Genomic DNA, 25,655 nt, shown 5'->3' with positions numbered 1-25,655 from the left:
ATTTGTGTCATGTGACCACAGAGCGGGAGTGAAACACTTGCCATTACTTACCCCTCCGTGGTCACCCGCCGGCCCGTACCACGCTGCACTTTCAGCCCTGACACATCGTCAGGATATAGTGTGCGTGCACTATGACCAGACGCTGTGTGACGTCAGGACGGCAGTGCAGCCCGCAGAGAAGACGACGGAGGAGCTGTGGAGCGGAGCCCCTACAGGAAAGGTAAGTACTGGCCACTCCATGTCCACAACCTCACTGCAAGAAACAGAAAAGTAGGAGTGAGGATGCTGCCATGAGCACATTACATAGATCTGGGGTGACATGGTGCGGGCAAGGAGGATCCGGGCAGCTGGGGACTGCAGGCGATGCGCACTTGCGAGCTTCATTACTGCTGAGCTCAGGGCTTCCAGAGCCCGGACAGACAATCTATGAAAAGCATCCTGACTGGGCGGCGGGATTGCGAACGAGTGGCACTAACATGCTGCAGTCAATGGGATGATTAGCAAGAAGCTGAAGAGTCTGGAGAAAGGCACAGTCAGCATGGAGGGAGCATATGTAATAAACACCGGGGTGTGAGCTGCAGGCTCAGCAATAATAGGAATAGAAACTACTATAGGGAGCGGCGGATTGTGACTGAACCTGAGAGAGAGTGCATTCATGAACAGGATGCTGGAACTACAGTAAAGACTGACACATGTCGGGGGGAGGGGGTCACCACTTCTTCTCTGTAATATATGTCACAGAGTCATGCTCTATGGCTGGATGACTTACCTCCTGCTGTCCGGGGTAACTCTGGACTGCTGCCGCCTGGTTCATCACTTGGACTGGCTCTTAGGGGCAAGCTTATGGCACTAGGGTGGGGGAGCACTGAAGGAACTAGAGGAACAGAGCTGATGGCACTAGGGGATAGTGGAGCTGATGCACTTGGGCTGATCACACAGGGGGGAACAAAGGGTTTTGGGGACTGATGGCAGGGGTCTAAGTTTTTATAAAAGAAAACAGTCTATCAAATCATTTTTTCTTATTATATTACTCGATTAATCGTAAAAATAATCGGTATAATACTTGATTACTAAAATAATAGTTTACTGCACCACATGTATGAAACCAATAAAATAATAGTGCATATCTTTGATACACTAGAGGCATCTCAACTCTTTGTAGCTCCACTTTTCAAATCTTGGGTACATGCAAAAAGTATTCTTCGATTTCTTGGTACATGTATAGTAAATCTCTTCTCCTATCACAGGTCCATATTTATCAAGCAGCTGTGACACTTTCTAACACTGGCCGACTTTACTATTAGTTTTAATAGGCTGCTGCTTATAGGCGTCCCTTGGGAGAGGGTGCCCGCTGAAGGGGAAATTTACATATGAATATAGTGTGAATTCACCACATGCATTAACCAGGGGAAAGGAGGACAATCAGGGAATGACATGGGAAAACTGGAGAGGGTATTAGATGTTCAGAGGAGTGTACCCCAATAGTCGGCTTTGTTTTGCAGCCATACATAGAGTCAATGGCAACAGACAATCTGTACCTACAGGCTCGGAGCTCCATTACATGTAAAACTGCACTTGACGTGGGCGACAGAGCACCCCTATCCATTTAGCTATGTCAGGGATTGTTTTTTTTTGCAGGAAAAATAGTATTTTTAATTGGTAACTTTTTGGGGTACATACAACCTGATTAGCTTCAATTATATTTTTTGGCGGGAAATTCAGCCATATTTTTTTTTTTTGCATTTTCTTCACTGTTTAGTGTACAGTAAAAAATAACTTTATTTTACAGAATAGTATGAACGATGAATGCAGATACCAAATATGTTTAGGGATTAATTTTACTACTTTTTCACAATAAAAGCATGTTTTATGGGGGGGAAAAAAAGAAATTTTTTTGTTGTTGCATTCCGAGAGCTATAAATTTTTATGTTTCCATCGACGTAACCATTTGTGGGATTGTTTTGAGTCTTATATATTTTAAAGGGGTTATCCGGATATAAATTTTGTGTGCAGCAGGAGCATGGAGATTGAATATTTAAATGACATTTTTAGGATTCCGCACAACCCCCTCAATGTCTATGGATATTATCATTTTGGGGTAAATATAATCTATTGACTAAATAAAATAAAATTATTAATAATAATAATAATAATAATAATAATAATGGAATAGGAAAAAAAAAATATATATGTAAAGCCCGCTACAGTACAAATAATATTGTTATGATTGTGGCAGTATCAAATGCATTTTATAAACTTTTTCCATCTTTATTAGTCTACTTTTTATTAAACTTTATTAAACTTAAAAGGGGTTGGCTAGCTTCGGGACATTTTTAATTGTGGGCTGAAGTGTTTTGCACCTTTATGGAAGGCCTGCTCCATGTCGCTCAATTACAGCTCCCTTCAGTGGTCCTCTAGTCCCCTTCGAATTAGGCCTCATGCACACGACCGTTGTGTGCATCCGTGGCCGTTGTGCCGTTTTTTTTCGCGGACCCATTGACTTTCAATGGGTCCGTGGAAAAATCGGAAGATGCACCGTTTTGCAGCCGAGGCCGTGATCCGTGTATCCTGTCCGTCAAAAAAATATGACCTGTCCTATTTTTTTGACGGACAACGGTTCACGGACCCATTCAAGTCAATGGGTCCGTGAAAGAACATGGATGCACACAAGATTGGCATCCGTGTCCGTGATCCGTGGCCGTAGGTTGCTTTCATACAGACGGATCCGAAGATCCGTCTGCATAAAAGCTTTTTCTGATCTAAGTTTTCACTTCGTGAAAACTCATTTCCGACAGTATATTCTAACACAGAAGCGTTCCCATGGTGATGGGGACGCTTCTAGTTAGAATACACTGCAAACTTTGTACAAGACTGCCCCCTGCTGCCTGGCAGCACCCGATCTCTTACAGGGGGATATGATAGCACAATTAACCCCTTCAGGTGCGGCACCTAAAGGGGTTAATTGTACTATCATATTCCCCTGTAAGAGATCAGGGCTGCCAGGCAGCAGGGGGCAGACCCCCCCCCCTCCCCAGTTTGAATATCGTTGGTGGCACAGTGTGCCTCCACCATCGCCCCCCCTCCCTCCCTCTATTGTATTAAATCATTGGTGGCACAGTGTGCCAACCACCATCGGCCCCCCTCCCTCCCTCTATTGTATTAAATCGTTGGTGGCACAGTGTGCCAACCACCATCGCCCCCCCCTCCCTCTATAGCAGTAACATTGGTGGCAGTGTGCGGTCTCAACAGTAGAAGATTCATACTTACCTGCTTGCTGCTGCGATGTCTGTGAACGGCCGGGAGCTCCTCCTACTGGTAAGTGACAGTTCTTTAGCAATGCGCCGCACAGACCTTTCACTTACCAGTAGGAGGAGCTCCCGGCCGGACACAGACATCGCATCAGCAAGCAGGTAAGTATGAATCTTCTACTGTTGAGACCGCACACTGCCACCAATGTTACTGCTATAGAGGGAGGGGGGGGGGCGATGGTGGTTGGCACACTGTGCCACCAACGATTTAATACAATAGAGGGAGGGAGGGGGGCCGATGGTGGTTGGCACACTGTGCCACCAACGATTTAATACAATAGAGGGAGGGAGGGGGGGGGCGATGGTGGGGGCACACTGTGCCACCAACGATATTCAAACTGGGGAGGGGGGGGGGGACTGCCCCCTGCTGCCTGGCAGCCCTGATCTCTTACAGGGGAATATGATAGTACAATTAACCCCTTTAGGTGCCGCACCTAAAGGGGTTAATTGTGCTATCATATCCCCCAGTAAGAGATCGGGTGCTGCCAGGCAGCAGGGGGCAGTCTTGTACAAAGTTTGTAGTGTATTCTAACCTGAAGCGTCCCCATCACCATGGGAACACCTCTGTGTTAGAATATACTGTCGGATCTGAGGTTCACGAAGTAGCTCATATCCGACAGTATATTCTAACATAGAGGCGTTCCCATGGTGATGGGGACGTTTCAAGTTAAAATATACCATCGGATTGGAGAAAACTCCAATCCGATGGTATAAAAGAACTCCAGACTTTACATTGAAAGTCAATGGGGACGGATCCGTTTGAAATGGCACCATATTGTGTCAACATCAAACGGATCCGTCCCCATTGACTTGCATTGTAATTCAGGACGGATCCGTTTGGCTCCGCACGGCCAGGCGGACGCCAAAACGACTTTTTTTTCATGTCCGTGGATCCTCCAAAAATCAAGGAAGACCCACGGACGAAAAAACGGTCACGGATCACGGACCCCGTTTTTGCGGGCCGTGAAAAAAAACTGTCGTGTGCATGAGGCCTTACTGTGTCCCCAAGTAGCACTTGACCCAGCAATGATGTGCTGCCCCGTCCATCTGGTAGTTTATTGGAGAGGGACCAGAAGACCAGTGAAGAGGTCTGGAATGGAGCAACGGCGAGCATGATTTTATTTATTTTTTTCCAAAGTACTGCTGACCACAGTTAAAAATGCAAAGTATTATAAAGCAATATTGCCCCTCAGTTTTACACTGACAGGCAACCTATTAGTAGCCTTTATTAGGCCCCAGTTGCCTTTGTAGCCCACTGGGTTGACAAAGGGAGCCCTGTCCCTCTTTCAGACTTAGATGCCGCAATCACTACTGTTGAGGGTCTAAACTGCCAAGATCACAGTTATCACCGATCATGGTAGCTGCAGCAAAGCAAGGCTGTGTAATACAGCCCCACTCCTTCTACTGATCTCATGTGTGAACCGATGTACATTTTCATCCATCAAAAATGGCCACCATTATTGTGTGGTAACATATACACATCCACGTTAATGTGCAGTCCTATTTCCACCAAAAGGCTGTGAAATGTTACAATATTCCTTTCAAATACTAAAATGTACAGCAGAAAAAAAATAAAAAAAATTTCAGTTCAGAAAAAATAAATAATTGTTCTCCAATTTTATTCTGGTACAAAATTCACACACACACACACACACATTACAAATGGTATTACCCTCTCCAAATACGAATGGTTACACATAGCGATTTCACGGAACTTGAGCAGTGGACATTTAATGCAATTTCATATAAAGCAATAGGAAAACATGTTTTGTCATTTTTACACAGAAAAAGACAGAAATGCTGATAAAACATGTAGTCATCCGCATATGGTGAGTTCGCAAATCACATTAAAATTGTGTTTTTTGTGCAATTCTTGTAAAGTTGCTGCAAAAACCCAACTTGACCGTGACATGTGAGCTAGGAGCAGGGTTGCCAACCGTCCAGAAATCCCTGGACAGTCCGTCAAAATAGGCAATTTTTTTCCTGTCTCTGTGAAAAAAAAAAAAAAAAAAAACCATAGAAGTGTCCATGATTTTTTTTTTGAGGCTGATGGTACTTGGCTAGATTAATTTGGTGGTAATAATCATCACTTTACAGCTCACAGTAAATGCCGGTAATGAGGTCTCATCAGTATATTGAGCTGTAGATCTTTATTATGCATTATGGTTTTCCAATTTGTCCATGATTTTGGGATAAGTTGTCCAGAAAGAAGGAAAATTCTGGTTGGCAACCCTGACTAGGAGGTCAACATATTAATCATCAGCTGGTGAACACTGGCGGACATTTATCAAAACTGCTGAAATGAATAGTGGAGCAACCAATCGGAATGCTTCTTCATTTTCAACGTGAACGCTGAAACACGGGAGCAAATATCTGACTGGTTACTATAGAGAACTGTCCAGAACATGTACCAGTTTTGCTAAATATTCTTCATTGAGTTCATTGTGCTATTGATACATGGATTATCCCATTGCCAGTTTAGATAACGCCATCAAAAACCCAAGAGTCAGTAGTCATTCAGTAACCATCAGTGGTCCAAATCAAAATGAACAAGAAACAAAAAGTTACAGGCCATTCAGCTAATTATATGTAATCAAATACAGGCAAGAAGGCACCCATACGATCATTTGGCTGACAGCAATCTCTCCCGTCTTCCTCACAGTTACCTCATACATATACACCTGGCCGAACAGATCTATTTATTTAATGGTGAGAGGGGAGAAAGTCCCTGACAGACACTCCTGGTGCCAGCTTATCTCCCAGGAGAACAAAGGGACTGAGCAAGGATAATAGTCGGGAGCTCCCCATACATGGTAAACTGTTGTGCGAACCAGTCGCCTTTAAAGTCTAGCTACAGTGGACATAAAAAGTCTCCACACCCCTGTTAAAATGGCAAGTTTTTGTCATGGTAAAAAAAAAAAATAAAAAATAAATATTAATTAAAAATTCAGACTAAGACAAAATATTTAAGATTTATTTCTACGTTCAATGTGACCCATAACCCGTACAATTCCACTGAGCAACAAACTGAAATCATTTAGAGGGGTAAATAAAAATAACAAAACTAGAATAATGTGGTTGCATATGTGTGAGCACCCTCTTCTAACTGGGGATGTGGATGTGTTCTGATTTAGCCAATTACATTTGAACACATGTTAAGTAGTAGTAAGTACACGGCTGCCATCATATAAAGTTATTCTTATTAACCCTATATAAAGTTAAGCTGTTCTAGGGATCTCATTGTTGAAAGATATCAGTCAAGAGAAGGGTATACATTTTTTTCCAAGGCATTACATACACCATGGTACACAGTGAAGACCATCAAGAACTGGATAAAATTTGACACAACAGTGACATTACCAAGAACAGGATGTCCCTCAAAAATCTATAAAAAGACCAGAAGAAAATTGGTCTGGGAAGCTTCCAAGAGGCCTACAGCAACATTAAAGGAGCTGGACAACAATCTTTCGTACTCTTCATATGTCTAGGCTGGTCGGTTGGCAAGATGGAAGCCTTTTCTTATAAACAAAAAATAAATCCAAGTCTGACAATTTTTTGCCAAAAGGTGCATCATTCAGTCAAAAGCATGTGGGAAGACATGTTATGATCTTGAACTTTTTGGCTATAATTCCAAAAGGTATGTTTGGCGCAAAGCCAACACTGCGCATCACCAAAAGAAGACCATACCCACACAGAAGCATGGTGGAGGCAGCATTATACTTTGGGGACGTTTTTCTGCAGCTGGAACTGGGGCTTTAGTCAAGGTGGAGGGAATTCTCAACAGTTCCAAATATCAGTTGATTTTGGAACAAAACCTTCAGGCTTCTGCTAAACAGCTGAAGATGAATTTTACCATTGAGCAGGACAACGATCCAAAGCATATGTCCACATCAACAAAAGAATGGCTGTCAGAAGATCAAAGTTTTGGAATAGCCAAGCCAGAGCCTAGACCTGAATCCAATTGAACATCTGTTGGCTGACCTGAAGAGGGCTGTATACGGGAGATGGCTGCCCTTGCAAATCGGACCGATTTGGAGCAATTTTGCAAGGAAGAGTGGGCAAAGATGTACCAAGTCAAGATGTACCATGCGGATAGACTCCTAACCAAGAAGACTGAGTGCCATCATAAAATATAAAGTATTAGTTAAAGGGTGTGAATATTTATGCAACCACATTATTTTAGTCCAGTTTGTTTTTCAATTGAATTGAACATATTATAGGTGAAGTTAAAGGTTAAAAAAGTTCTGAAATACAATCTTCTTGGTCTGATTTTATTAAATGACAAATACCTGGTATTTTAACAAGGGTGTGTAGACTTTCTATATCCACTGTATGGTTTTGTAAAACTTTGGACATGTCATTATAGAGTCATTTAAAATATTCATTATTGGGGGTCTGGAGGGGTCACTAGTTGCCACGAACTTTCCTCTATGGGGTTTTCCCTTGAAGAAGTCTTTAGACATCCTTGGAGAAGGTCTTCCCAAATACTTTAATAGGGTGTCAACGAATGGCCCATTGATTTCAGTGGGTAACGTGTCACATTAACTATTACATTTTTTATTTAAACAAAGTTATCTGGAATATTCTGTGAGTTACAACTGAAAAAATGTAGGTCACATCACATTCTTCAGCCAATTAAAAAAATTACTGCGTTCAACAACTCTGCAGGTGAACGATCATTTCAGATATGCGGCAGGCAAACAATGAATCTGTATGGAGATAACAAAGTAGTGGCGATCGTTCATCCCCATACAGAGGCGATGACTGCTGCATGTAAATGAAGCTGAATGACAAGGCAATGATGGGGAAGGAATGGTTTATTCCCGGTCATTGCCCTGTGCATCAGCTTGTCTAAATGGACTCTTACATATTTGAGGAAATTCTACCTAGTATTTTGGAGCTCGTTTCTGTCTCCAACCACTAGAAAACTGACAATTAATGATAGTCTGAAGAGGGGAAAGATGGTGATAAATGTCATATACAAGTCATGTAATGACCCGATATAATGGTATTCCTCATGTACACACGCACACAACAACTTGCTCTGAAAAGTCACCTGAAACAAAAATGGTACGCTTTAACTATTTGGAGTACATGTTACAAAAAATAAGGGCTCATTCACATTTCAAACTTTTACGGATGTGTGCTATCCACATTCTCTACGTGTTTAATGTGTTTGTTCACACATCGGTGGTTTTCCATGGGTCAGTAGAAAAATTACATCCATTAGGCATAGTATACACTTCAGTAATTTTGAGACCTAAGTGTGCAAGAGCTTTGGCATGTAACTCGCTCTGGGTGCATTACTAAGTAAAGGAGTTGTCCGACCTAGGAGACAACCCCAATAGTCATAACCTGTGCCCAATTAAAAACGGCTCACCTGTCTGCTGCCCCATTCCCAGCTTCCAGTCCCAGGCAGACGAGAAGTGACTTGGACCGGTGACTGCTGAGGCCAGTAACTGGCCTCTGTAGTCGCATGTGACAGAACAACATGTCTATAGCACATCACTAACAGTGACATCGTGTTCTAGTCAGTCACTTACCGCAGTGGCCACCGGATCTGGCTACCTTCGGTGAACGGAACGGAGAGGTGGAAACAGGACTGCAGACAGATTTTTTTTTCCTAAATTGGGCACAAGTTATGACTACTGTGTTTGAGGCCAGACAACCCGTTTAGGAAGACCTTGTCAAAATTGTGCCACAATTTGGCAGCATTTTGCACATTTATGGCAAAATTTTGTTTTGGGCAAATCTGGAGCCTAGTTCTAACTTAGAATTAGAAAAAAACGGTGCATCTCTGCATGCCTGCGATACAGATTACTAAATCTGCTCTAGTATTTACAAACCTCTGGAACCACTACTCCAAAAACCAAAACCCCACCACTAAACTGCATACATAAACCCCAGTGAGGTACCCATAAAAGTCACTGAAGGTTTATAAAAAATAAAAAAAAAGTAGTCACATTAGTTCCAGGGATACTATATGTAGAAATGTTAAAAAACTATCAAAAAAACTTTGGTGTTCAATAATGTGAGTAAATAGAGATTCAAAAACACATTAATCCCTAATGGTAGGATACAGTAGCAGAAGGTAAGCCTGTCACTACAAAGTGTGAACAGGTCCAAATACAAGGCACTTGAGGATGAGAATGTCGAGGCATTTTATCTAAACATGGCATCATAATCAACGTACCAGACCAACTGGCCAGAAGTGGGTTTTACTCCAAAGATTGGCCATTTCTCTGGGTTACTTTTTGCTCGGCTGATCAATGTTATAATATCGTGCTTTCCTTTGCCCAATATAAGAACAGCTACTTTCTGTGCATTATTGATGAGTGGGAGGGTAAGGCTCATCCTGTTTATAGGCTTTAGTGGACTTTCTGAGAATACCACAAGTTTATCTCCCGTGATGCCATCTTTGGAACCAGGAAAAATGGAGGCTGTGTGGCCATCACTACCCAAGCCCAAGAGCACCAGGTCGAAGCTTGAATTGCTCACAAGGGAAGAGATCTCTTGTGCATACTCCTCTGTACCATTGTTCTCCTCAGAACACAGTCTCTGGTTCCTGTGCACCGGCATAGGGTGTATATTTACGTAGGGAACCCTCACGTGCCGCAGTAGATGCCTCTCAAGATTTCCAAAGTTAGAGTCTGTGTCTGTGAATGGCACACATCTCTCGTCAACTAGCCACAAATGAGTATATTTCCAAGGGAAGCCATAGTGGTGCTTTGACAACCTCTGAAACAAAGCAATAGGACTGGAGCCACCAGAGAGAGCCAAGTGGAAAGTTCCTCTGCTCTTGATGGCCTCTTCAGCAGCTGTCTGTATGTCTTGTGCTAATTTTTGTATAAGCGGCTCTGCCCAGTTAGACACCATGGTGTTTCCAAGGAAGATGGACTGGGCAGAAGCAAAGGTGTTTGTTTTATGGTTCATACCGATAACTTCTACGTCTTCATTTGTAACATAACGTAGAACTTTCTGTTCTATTACAAAGTCTAACAAGCTCCCAGTTTCTGCTCCTCCTGGGTAGATCCTAGGAATCTGGTTATCCAGACTCTCCAGAAGTTGAGTCCAGAACCTCCAAGAAAATAGCAGGTTCTTTGTTGTGATGAAGGAGCTCTTTCTTCCACGATAGATATTTGATATCAGCACGGTATAAGCATCTCTTTCTTGACTTGGACGCTGCACATAATATTCAGAAATAGGCTGACCAAAAAAAGAGATGTTTGAGACTTCTGATGCTTCTTTCCATTGGCTGAGGGGAAGGTTTGGCTTGAAAAGGCTCCTAGTTACTAGAATAGCTGGAAAATTCAGGGCCCCATTTCCAATGTGGAAGATGATCTGTTTGGGTTGACATGAACTTTTTACAGGATCCTCCTTTGATTCTTTTTGGACACAAAAAGCATTATCTTTAAAGACCACTCGGACGTAAGATGTCCGCTCATCCAAGTCCTTTCCAGATACCAGGAGAAAGGGCACTCCTTCCCATCGAGCATTGTCAATATAAATAAGGACACCTTCAAAAATGGAAAATAAGAGTCAAACCACGGGTAACACTAATGGCTCACTCTCCAGTCAGATCCAGATCCTGTCAGCTCTGCAGACAAGTCTGTTTTAGTAAATCACTGCAATACCAAATTTTCCAAAACTTTTATACTGATGACCTTTCCTATCCGATTGGTGGGGGAACGACAGCTGGGACCCCTGCTGATTAGCTGTGCGAGAAGGCACCGACACTTGCAGTAGTGCCACAGACTTCGCTCACTATGCACAGCACCGTACATTGTATATTGGCTGTGGTATCGCAGCTCAGCCCCATTGACATGTGACTGATGAACATGATGTCACAAGGCCTAGGAAATGCTGGAGAACGATGCAGCACTACTGCGAGTACTGATGCCTCAAACAGCTGATCAGCGGGGGTCCTGGGTGTGAGACCACTTTAAGTTCGGGAGCATATTTTCTTAAAACCCTGTTATTCCTCCTGGAAATATCTGTATAAATTGAAAACTGGGCGATACCATCCCCTTCTCAATTTTAATCACTGTTTGCTGTTTGAGTGCATTGAAACTTAGCAACAAAGTACAGTACAATGTTTTAAAAAACATCTGCGGAGTCAAGGCATGCTGCAGATTATTAAATCAGAAGCATGCTCTATGTTTAACGAAAATGGTGAGAAGACAAAGAATCTGGAATGAAATCAGAATGTAGCACATGATTTCATTATGGATTTTGGTGCAGATTTTCATGTGGATTTATCTGTGGAAAAATGAGTCTATGTGTAAGCCGTTAAGATGGCGGGTTTTACCACGGAATTCTAGAGAGGAAATTTTGCTGAAATCCCGCCAGCAGCCACGTCCTTTCTTTCTATATTCATTTCAATGAGAGGCAGCACTGTGCATCACCGAGCACAGGCCACAATCTTCAGCACTGTCACACTCTTAGGTATAGCACCACACCCTAATGGCACATCAAAGATATTTGGAAGATATTTGGAATGATATTTATGTATATGGGATAGCTTTTTAAAGGGCATCTGTCAGCAGATTTGTCCCTATGACACTGACTGACCTGTTACATGTGCACTTGGTAGCTGAAGGCATCTGTGTTGGTAACATGTTCATATGTGTCCACATTGCCCAGAAAAATGACATTTTAATATATGCAAATGAGCCTCTAGGAGCAATGGGGGTGTGGCTGTTACACCTATAGACTCTGCTCTCTCTGCAACTGCTGCATCATCTGCACATTGATTGACAGGTCCTAGCAGTGAAAACGTGATCACACCTGGCCCTGTCATTCAAAGTACAGAGGGAGCGGCAGTTGCAGAGAAAGCTGAGCCTCTAGGTGTAACGGCAACGCCCCCGTTGCTCCTAGAGGCCAATTTGCATATTTTAAAATGGCATTTTTCTCAGTAATGCAGGCACATATGAACATGGGACCAACACAGATGCCTTCAGCTGCCGAGTGCGCATGTAACAGGTCAGCCAGTGTCATAGGGACAAATCTGCTGACAGATGGCCTTTAGCAATTTTCTAATATATTCTGAGATACTTTAATTTAAAATTTTAATGTGTGTTTTTTTTAAATCTATTAATGTATTCCAAAGATCATCTAGAAGACATTCAGGACATTGTGCGGCTCATAAGCACGTGCTTTATGTTAACTACTAAGGGCATCTAGTGGTCACAGTATGGTACCTGTGCTCCAAATGGAGGACACCATAAAACTGGCGACAGGTTTCCTTTCAAATGTTAGTAAAGTCACTTTACTGAACTGCAAACCAGTTTATATTAGTAGCTCACCTGCAAATGTCTGTGTGTTGGTGAAGTAATTTTCTTTTTTCTCCATCTCCTCTCGCACCTGCGGCAGGTAGTTCTGATACTGACCGATGACGGCGCTGTTGTGCTCTGGAGGCTGAAGTGAAGCCAGCAATTCTAACTTTGCTCTTAGGACATCATCTGAGTTACTGAGGTTGCGGGGAACTTCCATGGCGACATAGGTCAAGACTTCGGTCAAGTGGTTCTGGATAACGTCCCGAATAACACCATATTCTTCATAAAAGCTGGTTCTGCCTGTGCAGTACAGAGAATTCAAAGATCGCCATTTAAGGATTTTAAATTCATGGTAGTAAAGAAATAATAGAAACTGAGAAACTAGGTACCCTAACAGTGAAGAGGTTCTATAGTGTAATGGTAGCAGATGCAAGAATCAGCCAGGGAGCAATTTTCATCCTTGTCCAGGGTTTGACTCGGCACAGGGCTTACAGGTGGACATGCTCTCCTGTGTGATGGAACCCCATATGTTATGCATATGCCCACATATGCGCCATCATAGAGTTCCCCTGTGCCCTCCTCCTACAAGGCATTTGGTTAGAGAGACAGAACAAGGCAGGGCGTTTCCATTATGAAAGAGCTCATTAGCATGCAGGAGGTGTGGGGAGTGGTGACTGTAGCGCTGCTAGTACCTGCTGCACTTACCGCTCCCTGGTCTTCCGCACACGGTACTGTCCTGTGTACAGAGTCAGCATGTAGTGCGCCCACTATTACCTGACGCTGGATGCAGTCAGGTCACAGTGCATGCGGGTCCAGAGAAGACCAGGTGAGTGCAGGAGAAACAGTGGGACCTGCAGAGTAGCAGCGGAGCAGGAGAGATAAGTTTATATTAGCTCTGATGGGGGTCTGATATGGAAGTCTGATCTGAAGGTCTGATAAAAAAAAATGTTTTTTCTTATTTTCCTCTTCTAAAACATAGATTAATCTTATCTTCAGGTGCTTCTTATAAAGCATTTTCCAGAACCTAGATATTTGTGACCGCCTGGGGTCTATGTGGTGGTAAAAGCGCGGCATGTGTGGTTAAGTCATTGCACGGCGTGCGTGATGACGTCATAACGTGCCAGTATAGTGTCGCGCGCAGGGCTTTGATGTACGCGGGCCTGCCTCACCATTCCGGACACAGGCAAGTATAGTATTACCTTTTATTTGTGTGTGTGCACGCCAACTTTGGGGGGCAGAGGAGGACATATTACTGCAGGAACAGTGGGGGCAAATGTTTCCTTCAGGACAAATTACTTAACTGGGGGAAAATTACTTAATGAAGGGCAGTGTGGGGGCAAATTACTTCATTAAGGGCAGACTACTACATGGGTAACAGTGGGGGGAAATTACTATATGGGGGCAGTGTGAAGGCGTTGCTATTAGGGACACTATACAGGCATTATTACCTGGAGCAAAATATAAGGTTATTATTACTGGGGGGTCTCTAGGAGATATTATAATTGCTGTTGACACTATAGGGAATTTTGGAACAATTTATCAAACTGGTGTAAAGTAGAACTGGTTTAGTTGCCCATAGCAACCAACCATATTCCACCTTACATTTTTGACAGCTCCTCTGGAAAATGAAAGGTGGAATCTTATTGGCTGCTATAGGCAACTAAGCCAGTTCTACTTTACACCAGTTTGATAAATGACCCCAATTATGAGAAATCTAACGTGTCTGTGTAACAAACTCTGTAGAGACGAGATGCGGCTGAAATAATTCTTCATGGCGGTCTGGGTCAAACGGAAGAGAAGAGGAAAGAGAAGATCTACATGACAGGAGATGTCACTGGATGTAACAGGTATGTGGTGCTGTATTCCCCTATATGTAGAGCTAACTCACTACTGTGACCTGCGTCTCATCTTCTCCTCCAAGTCCTTTTTATTATAATCATATGGATTTTAAATTTAGCAACACCTGCAGTCCTATGTAACAGCCCAGATAACAGTGATAACTCTGTGTGCAGATAATGTAGTAGATGTTCCATGCAGTCCTATGTAACACCCCACATAACACAATAATTCACTGTGTTATGTGGGGTGTTACATAGGACTGCAGGTGACATCTATGACATCTGTACTCAGAGAGTTATGAGATGTTGGGGGTCCGACTCCTGGCACCCCCACCAATCAGCTGTTTGAGGAGACCGCAATGTTCCAGTGAGCGTTGCAGCCTCTTTTCTCCTTACCAAGCACAGTTCTGTCCATTTGATTGCACTGCACTTGGTATTACAGCTGAGACCCAATCACTCAGATGGGACAGAGCTGCACCTAGACCATGTGAACGATGTCCTATGGCCTAGGAAGATAATGTGGCGCTTACGAAGCACCGCAGCCTCTTCATACAGGAAAGAAAAAAAGAAAAAATTAAAATGGAGGGAGGGACCCGGGTTGGCTAGAAAGCCCCGAGCCTATTGTGCACTTAATCTGCCCCTGTTTGTGACCCATCTTCAGGATAGGTCATCAAAATCAGATAAGTGGGGATCCGCCACCCGAGACCCCCACCAATCAGCTGTTTCCGGCAGCTGCCAGTGCTGGAAACTATAAAGTGAATAAAGTCAGAAGCACAAGGTCCTGCTGTGTATTTTGGCAGTGCTCCTAGCAAATGGGAACTGAGGTGCAGTATGCCAGTGCCGGAAACTTCACAATGGACAAGAGTATAGTTGAGCGAAGAAAGCTTCGGATGCTTAATCCGAAGTCGCTTTGTTCAAAACTTCGGAATAATACTGTACGGAGATTCATCACTGTACAGTATTAGAATGTATGGGCTCCGATGAGCTGAAGTCATTTACGCGCGATTTAGTGAATAACTTACTTCAGCTCATCGGAGCCCATACATTCTAATACTGTACAGAGACCGATCTCCGTACAGTATTATTTCGAAGTTTTGAGCGAAGCGACTTTGTATTAAGCATCTGAAGCTCGCTTCACTCAACTCTAGGACAGAGCCTTCCATCCACTGTATAGTGGTCTGTGTCAGCGGATGCCCGAAATAGTTGTCAGACTCCCCCGTTGACCTGCTATTGATGACCTGTCCTGAGGATATGTCATCAGTATCCATGTCTATTTACAGTATCCATGTCTATGGACCCCAACAAGCCCAATGTAACCCCTCTGCCTGGTGTGACAATTATATAGCCAAATATGTACCAAAGCTATGGTTCCAAGTTCGAAGGAACGACTTCTTCTATCCATAACCTCTGACACTAGAACTTCCATAAGCTGAATATGTGACAAATATACTGGATTTCCAAATACCTTTTGCATCAACTGTTTCCTTCATTACAATCTCCACTCTCTCCACATGGTGTCTGTTCCATATTGGATCAAGGTGCTTTTGGTGCCTACGCCGGAAAGGAAGAATCTGTTCGACAGTCTACAAGAAAAACAGAAAAAGGGAATCTTTTTCTTATTTGGATTCTGGGGGTTTAATGTCCCATTAAGACCGTGTAGACACTGAGCACGTATCCCTGGAGCTGTTCTGTATACATATAACAAGCAGAAGACACTCATGCCCATACTTCAATGCCATTAATATCCCAGAGCAATTATGGGAACTCAGCAGGAAATTCTGCCCAGAATGGAAACCTTCACATTGTAATTCACGATTTCTCCGCTGCTTCTGCAGCAAGTCCCAGTGTACCTGCTAGAATGTGTACAACGGTATAATTCAGGCAAAGGCTTTATTACACCAGGCAGGAATAGCACAACAAGGCGGCATCAAAACCAGCAAAAAAAAAAAGGGGGGGGGAACCCGATGTGCAGGCCAAGATCGACTGTTGCTGCAAAAGTATTGTAAATGTAGGACGGCCTAGTATACGCTTTTTTACTGTGTACCTCTACAACAGGGGTAGGCAACTTCTGACACTCCAGCTGTTGTGAAACTACAACTCCCAGCATGCATATTTACTCTCCTCTTCTCAGAACTCTCATAGAAAGGAATGAAGCATGCTGGGAATTGTAGTTTCACAACAGCTAGAGTGCCGAAGGTTGCTGATCCCTGCTCTACAAGCTAAGCTTTCCTATATAGCAAAAAAATTAAACAAAATGCTTACATACTAGCATATAACAAAAGGAATGAGCTGGTTATATGGAGGCAGATAGGTATATCCAGCGTAGAGTTGTTGCGATACCAATTTTTTGATTCGGTTTCGATACCATGAAAAAGTATTGCGATACTCGATACCATTCGATACCACGCGAAAAAAATAAACAAAAAAAGCCACGTGCATTCCTCATTTTTAAAAATGGCGAATCGCGCAGTTTTTATTTTATTTTTTCTGTTCCGGCATTCACCACCTAGATTTTTTTTTATATATTTTAATAGTTTGGACTTTTCTGACGTGGCGATGTAATATGTTTATTATTTAAATATTTTATATGTGAAATTGGGAAAAGGGGGTGATTTATACTTCATATTTTAGTGTTTTTTGTTTGTTTTTTTTACACTTTTTATTTAATGACTATTTTCCCCTTAGGGGCTAGAACCTGGGATCTTTCATCCCTTTTCCTATTCAGCCTGATAGATCTCTATTAGGGTGAATAGGACTCCACACTGTCCCTGCTGCTCTGTGCACACAGCATCAGGGATGTTACCATGGCAACCAGGGCTTCTGTAGCGTCCTGGCTGCCATGGTAACCGATCGGAGCCCCAGGCTTACACAGCTGGGGCTCCGATCAGAAGCTGCCACTGCACCACCAATGAGGGGGGGGGGGGGGAGAGAGGTCCCTGTGGCCACTGCCACCAATGATTTTAATACTGGGGGGTTGAGAGGGGCCGGCACACTGTGCCACCAATGATTTTAATGGGATGGGTGGGTTGAGGGGAGGGGGTGCAATGATAACTACCTCTTTATACAGGAGGCGGGTACTGGCAGATCAGCGGCAGTTAACTGCCGCTGATCGCAGCTCCCTGTCAGGGGCAGGGTGCCGGCAATGCGATTCTGCTGCCGGCACCCGCCTCCTGTATGTGTTAAAGACTGACTACTGTATATGAGTCCAGACTTTCACTATCAGGCCACACAGAGCGGCGCCCAGCAATGTCCCAGCACTCACCATTAGTCCTGGGCGCCGCTCCGTTCGCCTGCAGTGCTCCATTACTGTCTCCTCTCCTGCTCCACATGCTGCTGATTACTATCGGAGCGATGGGAGGAGACATCAGATTCACTAGTGGGCGTTCCTTCTCCCTGGCTGTAGCGCTGTCCAATCGCAGCGCAGGGAGAAGGAACGCCTACTAGTGAAGCTGATGTCTCCTCCCATCGCTCCGATAGTAATCAGCAGCATGTGGAGCAGGAGAGGAGACAGTAATGGGGCACTGCAGGCGAACGGAGCGGCGCCCAGGACTAATGGTGAGTGCTGAGACATCGCTGGGCGCAGCTCTGTGTTGAAATAATCCTATCATTGGTGGCGCAGTGCGCCCGCCCCTCCTCCGCCCCTCTCTTCTCATTGCCGGCGCTGCCCCTCCTCCGCCCCTCGCTTCTCATTGCCGGCGCTGCCCCTCCTCCGCCCCTCGCTTCTCATTGCCGGCGCTGCCCCTCCTCCGCCCCTCTCTTCTCATTGCCGGCGCCGCCCCTCCTCCGCCCCTCGCTTCTCATTGCCGGCGCTGCCCCTCCTCGGCCGTCGCTTCTCATTGCCGGCGCTGCCCCTCCTCCGCCCCTCGCTTCTCATTGCCGCCCCTCCTCCGCCCCTCGCTTCTCATTGCCGCCCCTCCTCCGCCCCTCGCTTCTCATTGGTGGCAGCGGCAGCAGCAGCAGCACAGGGGGAGGGAGGACAGCTTCCTTCTCCCCGTGCTGCTGAGAGAGAACATGAGCGCGCCGATAGCAGCGCGCTCATGTTCAGAGATACTAGACTGCGCAGAAGCGCAGCCCAGTATCGAAAAAACGGAAATCCCGGTATCGTATCGATACCGGGACAAAAGTATCGATTGGGTATCGAAATTTCGATACCCGCAACAACCCTAATCCAGCGTACATGCCAGGAGCTTTCTCGCTGCAAAAGCTGGATGTGCAGGAAAAATCGTGGATCCACAAAATACAGATGCTTTTCGTGTGCATCCTGCACTTTTTGCAGGCGCAATTGAAAAAAATACCTATTCTTCTCTGCAAAACTGCCTAGAATAGGACACATTTCTATAATTTGCAGATCAGCCACACGGATGCATGCAGCACACGGATGACATCCACATGCTATCTGCATTTTTTGCAGCCCCATAGAAATGAATGGGTCGACGTGCGATCCTCAAAAAATGCAGAAGCAGACAGAAAATACGGTCGGGTGAATGCACCCTAGCACAGAATAAACAATCTTCTTATCTTCTGCAGGTCTCACTGGAATTGCATGTTATAAATACTGAGCAAACACCTTTACAAATGTTTAACCTGACATTACAAGTTATGATGCGTTATGGAGATAAAAAAAATTATAATAATAAATACAAGCGAGAGGAGAAGATACAAATCATAAACAGACAGTAATGGCGCATTTGCACCGCCAAATTGTCGGGCAGATTACTAGGTATGAACATTACTATGAACATTCGTTCCCGATAATCGGACCATGTAAAGGTTCCGCAGACCACCTGAGGCAAAATGCTCGTTCATCGGGTGAAAAGATCTTTGGTGCAGACACCTTAATCACCGTTTTTGCCAGCAAATTGTGCTGTGTGAACAGCCCTCTGCTGCCTAGAAACAATAAATATTTAAGAAGACGAGCAATGGCAGTAGCCATCTCTTGCCCCCAAACAGTGAAGGTGATCACTGCATGTAAATGCAGCTCTGCACCTCCACTGACGAGCAGGCACTTACCAAAAAAGTTAAGGGGGCGTGTCCATGCTCTCCCTATCACAGCTCAGGGGGCGTGTCCATGCTCTCCCTATCACAGCTCAGGGGGCAGCTGAAGAATGAAACTGAGCATGTGCGGCCATCTCAGTCAGCAGGACAGATAAATAAGAAAAAAAAAAAACAGCAGGTGGCGCTATACAGATACATTTTATTGAATAACTAAGTGCTATGCAAAAAAATGTATTGCATGCAGTTATAAAAGTATTCAGATCCAGGTGCTGGTTTAAAAACTGTAGAATATTTTTCCTGGAACAACCCCCCTAAGGCTAAATGCACACGGTGCGTATTATGCGCGTTAAAAATCTGCACCATAATATAGTACCAGCTAAATATTGCATGCAGAAATAAACCTACATACATATTTTGAAATCCACGGCCACAGAGAGTGGAGGCGTCTGTCTGGGGGCATGGCAGGGGCTGGGCCATCAGGCTGGCAATTCATGAACATTTACGCTAGAAAACTGGTATAAATAACGCTTGAAATGTAATCCAGTCAGGGGCTCATGTTGATCTCACGGACTGGCAGAGGTTGCGCCAAGCTTATGATACATTGTGCACCTCGTCATAAACTAGGTACATCCATCAGCAACACAGGGGATATCGAGGAGCGGTGTAAGATGTCAGGCTCTGATGAATGACCTTCCCCCCTAGATTTTAGTTCAATTCTTTCGAACTGTTCTGTAAAATTGGACATTTTACACCACAGTCAGACGTCCATGGCAAACATTCACTGTAGTTAAACTGCTGCCGAGCGTCCCATAAATTGCGACCGTCACGGAGGTCACTGACCCTGGTGCAGATCACCTCCGTCTACTTGTTCATATCCAGCAGCAACCTCAGGGAGGGGCTGTTGTATGGACAATTTATTATAACCAGCAGCTAATATCCAGAGTAACCGCCGCGTGAAGCACAGACAGCAGTTAGACATGCCCGGAGTGACTCAATAAGTTCCTGGTAGGTTGTCACAGGTATGTGGAGCCATGCTGATTGCAGAACATGTCACAGCTACTCGAGGGTACGTGGAGGAGGACCCATAGAGCAAACATGAGGATGGAGGTGGTCCCACTGGTACTCAATTGGGTCCAAGTCTGGGGACTTGAGGGTCAGGGTAGTACTTGGAAGTCTTGGTCATGCTCTTCCAACCAGTATTGGACATTTCTAGCCATGTGACATGTCAAATTGTCTTGCTAGAAGAACCCATCCGCCCTATGGAAGACCACCAGCATGTATGGGTGTACATGATCCGCAAGGCTGGAATTATACCCAAATCGGTTGAGAGTGCCTTCCATATGGATGAGCGGACCTAGAGAATGCCACAAAAACATTCCCCAGACCAAAACGTTGCCACCATCAGCTTGGATTTCTCCAGCAATGGCTAAAGGGCGATTGTTCTCTGATGTTTGTCGCCTGACATGCAAACGTCCATCCTTTTGATGAAGCAGGAAATGTGATTCATCGGGGCAGGCAATCCTTTGTCACTCAGCAGAGGTCCAATTCGATACGGCCACGAAAATCGAAGCCTTTTCTGCCGATGCAACTTCGTTAGCAGAAGGGCAAGTGACCATCCTTCTGCCTCAGAGCCCCATAGTCAGTAGGGTTCACTGCACACATCTGGTAGCCCCAGTTCATTTTGTGTTCGTCCGCCCTCGCACACCTTTGTAGCCAACGTTCACACTTCACATCAATGGCCACGTTATTTATTTGCAATGATGCCATTTATCCAATTACAATACATTTTCACCACTGCAGCACATGGACAGTTCACAAACTGTACAGTTTTAGAAATACTGCCAGCCTGCAAATCTGATAAATCACCTCCTTTACTCTTAAAGGGGTTATCTAAACTGTAAAACATGCCCTAGGTTCACCCGCGATGCTAGGGAGGCTCATCCGCGTCGCGGCCCGCTATTGACTGCTCCCCTTGTCGTCGGATGTTTTGAGGAGTGACGCAGGAGCCGGGGAGCAAAGTAAGTACTTTATAACCTATATGAGGTACATGGGCATTGGCGGGCACGTTTATAGTTTGAATAACCCCTTTAACAGTAACGTGGGATGTGTGAGCAGACAGCCTACCATATACCTACCAAACGAGCTCACCACACGCGACTTTCCTTAATGAGCTAAACGCTACCGATGTTGAAAGTAGGAATAACGTGACTCGACTGTTTATATAAGGAAACAATATAGCAGTTGCGGTATATGCAGGCGAATCCTAACGACACAGGCAGAGATGCAGAAAATGCCTTTTCCTATGGTCCACAAATCAGTTAAGAGACAGCTGTTTACAGGAGAGGTCAATAGGCCTTAAGGCAGTATAAGGCTCCATTCACACGTCTGTGGTGTTTTGTAGACCCGCAAATTGTGGATCCACAACACACCCGCCCGGCACCCCTATAGAAATGCCTATTCAATAGGACATGTTATATCTTTTGCGGAGCTGCGGACCCGAAGATCGGGCCGCGCTCCGCAATTGCGGATGCAGACAGCACACTGTGTGCTGTCCGCATCCATTCCGTCCCCATAGAGAATGAATGGGTCCCATTTTGCGGACGTGTGAATGGAGCCCTACACTGGCTGATTTTTAGGCCAATAATCGCCAACGAGCGTTTACATGATCATCTTGCAGTGTAATTCTGCTGCCGATTGCCTGATGAACGAGAATTGTTAAAAATCAGCACTTGCCGCCGGCAGATTGTGTTGTCTAATAACAGTACGATGGCATAAGCGATCGCTCCTCCCCATGCTGTGGAGGAGATCACTGCATGTAATAGCTGCGGTCTTCTCCACTGACTAGCAATCAATTGCTCCCAACAATGGCTTGCTCAGTCGGCATGTGCAATACAGGGATTAGAGTACAGACTGTCATAAAACAGCTTATGTCTAAAGACCTGTTTACACTGCAACACCTGATAATAAGAAGTGATTGGGAGCCTAGAGCTGGCAGTATCTCACCTGTTTTCCTAGGTAATGGTCAACCCTGTAGATCTCTTCTTCATGGAAGAATGTCTGCATAACATTGGACAGCTTCTCTGCAGAGTCGTAGTCGTGACCGAAAGGCTTCTCCAGCACCACGCGCAGCCATGCTCCAGGAGGCGGCCGGCAGCTGCCATTGATGTTCTGTGCAATATCAGCGTATGCAAAAGGCGGCACTGACAAATAGAATAACCTGCCGGCCTCATGAAGTCCCTCTTCTGCCAGGGAAGTCAATATGTCCTGGTGCAATGCAGTAAAATTTTCGGCAGTCTTCAGCTGCCTGTAACGGGTCAGTTTCAAAAACTGGTCTTTGACAAGAGCACATCTATCTGGGTTAACGTCTGCGGGACAGCTCAGGGACTTTAGTGCATTGAATAGTAATGTCTCAGCCTTTTCTGGAGGAGTCAGAGCAGCTCCGTGAAAGCTAAAGCTATGGCCACTATCCACCTCATTTAGATACAGATGGAACAGACCCTGCCACAGGTATTTCTTGGCCAAGTCGCCGGTAGCGCCAAGAAGTACAACGGAGACATGACCTTTGTTTTCTCTACAGAAGACTGCAACAGCGCCAAGGAGGAGGAAGCAATACAAGGCTCTCAGCGGCATCATGACGGGCACTTATTGTCTGAAAGGAAGGAAAAATCATCAATCCAAGTCTAATTGGAACATTTTTCATTTTATAAGAACAGTATAGTGAATATCTCTATATACCGGTATCTCATCGCGTTATAACACCATATCAGCCATCTGATAATAACACAACAATCTTTCGCTGCGCTGACAGCGGAATACAGGCAGCATTTATAGCAGCCTCTGTTCTGTGACCGGGCCAGTTATAGAGGCCGTCACTATGATCATCAATGGAGCGTCACCTACCAAACCGGTTGTCAGACATGGTGCCTGCAGGGCATAGGTAAGGACGTGGACATTCCCCCACTACGCTGCAGATTCTTACCCTAAGTTCACACCTGAGCGTTTTACAGCGCATTAAAACGCGCTGTAAAACGCTCAACACATGAAAACCAATGCTTCCCTATGGGAATGGTTCTCACCTGGGCATTTTACAGCGCGTACGATCGCGCTGTAAAACGCCCGACGCATAATCAAGTTCTTGAGCTTCTTTGGGGCGTTTTGACGCGCGTTTGTGGCCATAGGACACTGCAGTCAATCACACAAACGCGCGTTTACTATTGCAAAAAAAACGCGCATAAAAACGCGCGTTTGACAAACGCTCAGGTGTGAAAGCAGGGTTAAAGATTTCTCTTGATTGTAAATTGCATAGTAACATTATATGTAGGAATTGTCTCACTTCAGCAAATGGCGTTTATCATGTTGAGAAAGTTAATACAAGGCACTTACTAATGTATTGCGATTCTCCATATTGCCTCCTTTGCTGGCTGCATTCATTTTTCCATCTCATTATACACTACTCAATTCCAGGGGTTACGACCACCCTGCAATCCAGCACCGGTGGTCGTGCTTGCACACTAAAGGAAAAAGCAGTGACCGGGAACGCGTATTGGCACGCATGCGCAGCAGCTCCCATTCCAGCCACCTCATATCTGCACTGCAGCGGTGGTCGTAACCCCTGGATACGAGCCGTGTATAATGTGATGGAAAAATGAATTTTTGGAAGGAAGACGGGACTTGTAAATGCAAGTGTAAAGTTACATCCATATTGTGACTTCAAGACTTGCAAATCCGTAGTTAGATATTGATGGCCTATCCTCAGAATAGGTCATCAATGTTAGATCCATTCCCCCCCCCCAGTGATCAGCTATTTAGTAAAACCCCTTTAAATCACCAAGGTACTCTATGGGGGTCTAAGTCTTAAAGAGGACTTTTCATCGGTCCAAACATTGTGAACTAAGTGTCATGACATATACAGCAGCACCCGGGGATCTCACTGCACTTACTATTATCCCTGGGCGCCGCTCCGCTCCTGCTATGCCCTCCGGTATGTTCGGGGACTTGGTTATAGTAGGCGGAGACTTAGGGCATAGCAGGAGCGGAGCCGAGCGGCGCCCAGGGATAATAGTAAGTGCAGTGAGATCCCCGGGTGCTGCTGTATATGTCATGACACTTAGTTCACAATGTTTGGACCGATGAAAGGTCCTCTTTAAGGGTCTAATATAAATATTAAACTTGCGGCTGTATTATGACCGTCTGTGAATAATGCAAAGCCAATAAAGTGACAAGTTTTAGTCCCAAAACAGGCACCTTAGGGACCACCCTGGGGAGATTATTAATAAGTGTTTATAGGTGCTCTTGTACTTATCTAAACTAATCTGTAATTTGCAGACCCAGATCATCTGGCAGCATCAGGACAATGGCTGCAGGTAATTTAAAGGGGTTCTCCGGAAATGAAGAAAATGAAAATACGTAAATATTAATTTACTATAAATATATTCCCAAATACCTTTCATTGGTTATAATGTCTCGTATTGTCTATGGAGCAATGATTAGGAGAGAAAAAAATGTCCGCCGTCCTGTTAGTTCACACAACCTATCCTAATCACACAGGAGGACAAGTTACTTCACAACAGAGAAAGAGCTCCTTCATCCTCCTCTCTGCATGTCAGGAATTATCCTGACTACAGTTTAATATGATATTCAGCTGAATCTTTATGGGAATGGAGTTCATCAGGAGACATGAAGTACGGAGAGGACAGACTGTGGTAATGGAGACTGCATAAGTGCTGCTTATTAGCCACATCTGCTCATTAACTCCATTCCTACAGAGATTCAGCTAAATATCTTATCTGTATTCAGAATAAAAAAAAACTGACAAGTAGAGAGGAGGATGAGGCAGCTCTTTAGCTCAGTGTTGTGAAGTAACTTGTCCTCCTGTGTGATTAGGACAGGTTTTGGGTGTACCGATAGGACGGCAGACATTTTATTTCTCCTAATGACTGCTCCCTAGACAAAACAAGCCATTCTAAGTAATGTAAGGTATTTGGGAATATATTAATAATGAAGTAATATTTAAGAATTTTCATTTTCTTAATTCCCGGAGAACCCCTTAAACCTGTAGTTTCTCCTGTACAGCCTGTCCCGTAGCCACAGCCTGCTATACATGTATCCACACTCCGCAATGTTCACTGCTTACCTTGTCTGAAGACCTCGTGCAGGATCCTCATGCAATGGCTGGTGTCTGCCCAACAAAAGCGAAATGAGAAAACATGCAGACCATCCGCGAACCTACAAAAAACACA

General features: G+C 44.6%; 1 protein-coding gene across 2 annotated transcripts in view; it reads right to left on the bottom strand.

Annotated features, from left to right (window-relative positions):
• Positions 1-4,910: 4,910 nt before the first annotated feature.
• H6PD (hexose-6-phosphate dehydrogenase/glucose 1-dehydrogenase) overlaps positions 4,911-25,655 on the bottom strand; it is a 33,768-nt gene continuing 13,023 nt past the window's right edge. For both annotated transcript variants that reach the window (XM_044281833.1, XM_044281834.1), the window contains exons 2-6: positions 25,550-25,641; positions 22,420-23,065; positions 15,887-16,004; positions 12,614-12,883; positions 4,911-10,825 (exon numbers count right to left, since the gene is read on the bottom strand). In XM_044281833.1, the coding sequence (XP_044137768.1) occupies positions 9,471-10,825; positions 12,614-12,883; positions 15,887-16,004; positions 22,420-23,049 (2,373 nt within the window). In that variant the 5' untranslated portion in view covers positions 23,050-23,065; positions 25,550-25,641 and the 3' untranslated portion in view covers positions 4,911-9,470. The remainder of the gene's footprint in view (positions 10,826-12,613; positions 12,884-15,886; positions 16,005-22,419; positions 23,066-25,549; positions 25,642-25,655) is intronic.

The sequence above is a fragment of the Bufo gargarizans genome, chromosome 2 (assembly GCF_014858855.1).
Source record: "Bufo gargarizans isolate SCDJY-AF-19 chromosome 2, ASM1485885v1, whole genome shotgun sequence".
Lineage (NCBI taxonomy): Eukaryota > Metazoa > Chordata > Amphibia > Anura > Bufonidae > Bufo > Bufo gargarizans.
The sequence above is the reverse complement of the archived record's forward strand: the minus strand, read 5'-3'. Positions and strand labels throughout refer to the sequence as shown.